The sequence below is a fragment of the Gavia stellata genome, chromosome 31 (genome assembly GCF_030936135.1).
Source record: "Gavia stellata isolate bGavSte3 chromosome 31, bGavSte3.hap2, whole genome shotgun sequence".
Lineage (NCBI taxonomy): Eukaryota > Metazoa > Chordata > Aves > Gaviiformes > Gaviidae > Gavia > Gavia stellata.
The window spans coordinates 1199991-1204096 of record NC_082624.1 but is presented as its reverse complement, the minus strand read 5'-3'; the positions used below and the strand labels follow the sequence as shown (position 1 = coordinate 1204096).

Below are 4106 nucleotides of genomic sequence, written 5' to 3'. Positions count from 1 at the left end.
TTAACATCATTAAGCTGGAAAAAGTAGAGCCCAAACCAGGAAGGGTTTGCACAGCTTGCTGCCAGACCACCCAACTTTCAGTCACTACTACACCACAGCATGTGCCTCCACACTCTGACTCCACCAAGAGCCAGGGACAGCTACAGGAACAGCCCCTGCCAGAGGCAGCTCCAATATCAGCCAAAGCTAATGCATGTTAAGCACAACCCGCTTCACAAACCTCCTCTGCTTTTAAGGAAACTATTTCCTTTAGGAAACAGCATCATGGAGCTATTTGTTATTCACACTGTAACCACACCTCTCCATTTCAACACATCCAAACGATCAAAGCAGAATCTGGTAACACCAGTGTAAAAAAAGCACAAGCTTGCCTGTTGCAGTTTCTTTGAACAAGGGCCAAGGATATGTTAGCACAGTTTGACAAAGCATGATTCATCCATCCACATTTAAACAGGATAAAACCCATGAAATTGTATTCTTTATTTCCATTTTCCAAGTTTCAGTCAGAATACCAGCTTCAAAAATAAATGAAGTAAGGCCAAATAATAGTTGAACAGCAAGCCTAGTCAACTACAGTTCCACAGGTGAAACTCTAGGAAGCATCATCTTTACTCAAGTTAAATATTGCACCCCTTCTCTAACACCAGTTGAGAAGAGTAAGATATTTCACCTTAAGACAGCATCTAAGAGATTATTGGAAGTACAGGAACAGACTAGAAAAAACACAGAATTTCCTATTTCCAACGACACCAGTATAGCAAAATAGTCAGTTGAAAAATATTTACAAAGGTATCTACACAACATGCCTAACAGTGCTCATACGATGCTCCAATGCACTGAGATTGCTAATAACACCATTTCCTCCTCAAAGTCAGTGTCCTCTCTAAAGAGCTGACCAGATCTCCCCCTCAGTCCTACTCCAATTAAGAGCCTTCTTGTTGGTCTTCAATCTTTGGAGCCAGGTAGTATTTTAAGTGTCCCATATCAGCAATCTTGTACTCCACAACTGCAAAAAAGAAAAAACAGTATTCAGAAGGATCTTCAGAAAAGCCATTCGATCAAGAGTTCTTACTGCAGTTCTAGGGTGGCAGCATTCTACAAGGGTATTTTCAAGGAGAGCTGCTTGTACTTACCAAGAGGAACATCTGCAGACATGCTGAGTGTTACTGTAGGTGACAGGGGAGTGGCTTTGGTAAAAAAATTCAAGTACCTCAGAGCAAAGGTCAATTGGACTGGCTCATTCATCTCTATTGTAACCTAGAAAACCAGCAGCCAGGTTAGACCTCAATAAATGCAACAAGTCTCAAATAATTCAGATGCCTCACGCAAAGGCAGCCAGTGCTACTCCCCGCGGGTAAGGACCTAAAGTTAGCACCAATTTGCTGACTCTAATCTGCAAACCGGAGAAATACACCCAGCTTTAGCCTCCAACAGGTCAGAGAATCAATCATATTAGTAGAAACCTCAACAGTGAAGACACCACAGTAACTATGACAGCTTAACTTACAGCTTCTTCCTCTTTATCCACGTTACTGGTCTGTGACAGCTTGATGTTTCCATTGCCCAGCTCTCCATTAGCTGAAAATTTCACACCATCTTTTGCACAGGAGATGACAACTGCATCGCCGATGTGGCTGAGATCTCTACAGATGCGTGCGAACTCAGCGGAAGGCATTTTCACTACACAACTATATTCTTGTTCCTGTGAAGGAAAATGTCACAACTAAACTTCTATCAAGAAGCTTGGTGTAGTCACCACACTCGAGTTTTGTCTAGTCTCTCCAAAGGAAGTTATGTTACAAGCTCAAACTCCAAGTCTGATGTGAACACGGAAGAACACCCCTTTCTAAGAGACAATGTAGTCAGTCATTTGAGCCACTACTTACTGGAATTCCAAGCTGCTCCACATCAAGATCCATTAGCTTCATCTCATAGTCAGAAACTTTTTCCTGATCTAAAGAAACAAAGCACAGTTTGACCAAGTGTTTCCAAGAAGTTATCATCCTGAGTTTTCCCTCCCCCAAGTAAAAACACCTCAATTATGACATTAAGATCCACCTTGTTTAATTAGAGTTAGAAATCTGAAAGCAACCCAAACAGCCTTTCGTAGGACAGCAACCCACCAAGAGCATCTGTATGTGGTCTAAAGAAAAGTCTCTCTTACAAAGAAAATATTGGTCAAGTTGACTAAGCTTACATCTCCAGATCGTTTCAAGAGTTTAAGTATCAGGTGACCCTTCCCATTTCTGAAGTATTTATCGTCATTTCCTCCTCCCCCTGCATCTGAGTGCTTTATGGAGACTAGCTAAAAAGTATCACGGTAGCAAATTAGCTCCCAAATTAACACTCACTCGGTGCTTCAAACACTAGAGCCAACGTATCTGCATTGTCTTCTGCTCGGAGAGTTATGATGTCTTCGTTCCCAGCACATTTCAGTATTTTGGACATGCTGGGAGGGGAAAGATAGGTCACTCACAGGATTTTAAGCAGAGCAAGCACGAACACCAGCCCATCGCCTACTACCGACTGTGAGAACAAGGCTAGCAAGAAGCAGTCAGCACCCTCAGACGCAGCGTAGGGAGCAGTGCAGAAGGAGCAGAGCTCGAGCTCGTCCCCCCGCCACATCTCCCTCCCAGGGCGGCGGAGCGAGGGCCGGGGCGGCCGGCTCGGCGCCATGGCGGGCAGCGCTCGGCCTCCCCTGCTCCCCGCCAGGCTTTCCCGCCACAGCGCGCCGCGCGCTCGGCGCCGGCAGTGACGTCACCGCCGCTGACGGGCCCCGCGCGCGCCGCAAAAAACGGCGCGAGAGCGCTGAGGAGAATGGGGGAAGGGCCGAGAAGGGCTCCGAACGGCCCCCACGCGCCCCGGCAGCCGCTCCCCAGGGACGGCGAGGGCAAAGGCGCCCATTCGCCCCGCATCTTCCCCTCACACACCCCCTCCCCAAGGCCCGGCGGCCCCCCCTTCCCCTCAGGGCCGGGCCCACTCCCCCATCCCCGCGCCCGGGGAGGCCCCGCCGCCGCCACCACCTGGAGAGGTTGACGCCCATGGCGATGTTGCGGTCGCAGCGGTAGGTGTCGAAGCCCTCGGAGCGCAGCGTGAGCTGCACCAGGGAGACGTGCGACGAGTCCATGCTCTGCAGGCTGATGCCGCCCGAGCCCAGGTCCCAGCAGGCCTCGGTGATGAGGTCCTTGAGGGCCTCCAGCACCCGCTTGAGCACCGAGCCCTGCACCAGCCGCGCCTCGAACATCCTCGCAGCAGCAGCGAACGACCACACACACCAAACCTGGGAGCGCCACTGGCCGCCAAAAGCCACTGCCCGCCAAGCACCCCTTTTATACCGGCCCTGCGCCCCGCCCACCGCCGTACCTCAGCCAATCACCAGCGGCCCTGCCCTCCCTCAGCGAAACCCTATCTACGCTCACATGACAGGTGCCCCCCGCTCTCTGGCCAATCCAGGCGCCGCTCCTCCCCTTAATCTTGCCCCCTCGCCCAGCGGGAGCCAATCATCACGCTGCTTACGCGCCCCACCCCGCTCCGGGGCGCGAGCCCGCGTCCCGCCTCGCCGTGCAGCGATGGCCGGCGGGGCCTAGGGGAGGCGGCGGGCTCGGGAGGCCCCGCTCACCCCGCGCCCCGGCTGAGGGGGGGACTCTCTGATCCCTGCAGCCCATCCTCCGCCTGCACCGCAGGGTCAGTGCCACACGCAGGGCCTGTCTGTAGGGACAGCTCAGCGCGCTCTCCTCAGACACCAGGCAGGCCTGAGTGAAAAGCAGCGGCAATCTCCTCTTTAAGACAAATGCGTCACGAATCTTCCAGCGCCCGTGAACTTCCCGCGCGCGGGACTTCCCCGATCGCGATGCGACGCGGCCGCCCGCCCTCCCCCCGGCGGCAGCTACGCACTTGCGCCCACCCATCATGGCGCCGGGGGAGACCGCACATCCGGGTACACCTGGGCGGAGCCAAGCTTGGGCCACCCCCGCCCCCGCATCCATCCCGCGCCGCCGATTGGCCGGCGGCGGCGCGCTGCCCTCGCCCGCCCCCTGGTGGCCTCGGAGGGGCGCAGCAGCGTCGGCGGCGGAGCGGCGCGGAGCGGCCGCGGGCGCGGGGCCGGC

The 4106-nt window shown here is 53.9% G+C and overlaps 1 protein-coding gene across 1 annotated transcript; it reads right to left on the bottom strand.

Annotated features, from left to right (window-relative positions):
- Nucleotides 1–441: 441 nt before the first annotated feature.
- Nucleotides 442–3283, bottom strand: PCNA (proliferating cell nuclear antigen). The gene is made up of 6 exons (XM_059831522.1): nucleotides 3024–3283; nucleotides 2352–2449; nucleotides 1887–1954; nucleotides 1508–1702; nucleotides 1134–1257; nucleotides 442–1006 (listed from the first exon to the last, which is right to left on the bottom strand). The coding sequence occupies exons 1-6, from the start codon at nucleotides 3242–3244 to the stop codon at nucleotides 924–926; spliced, it is 789 nt and encodes a 262-aa protein (XP_059687505.1). The 5' UTR covers nucleotides 3245–3283; the 3' UTR covers nucleotides 442–923.
- Between the last annotated feature and the right edge of the window lie 823 nt (nucleotides 3284–4106).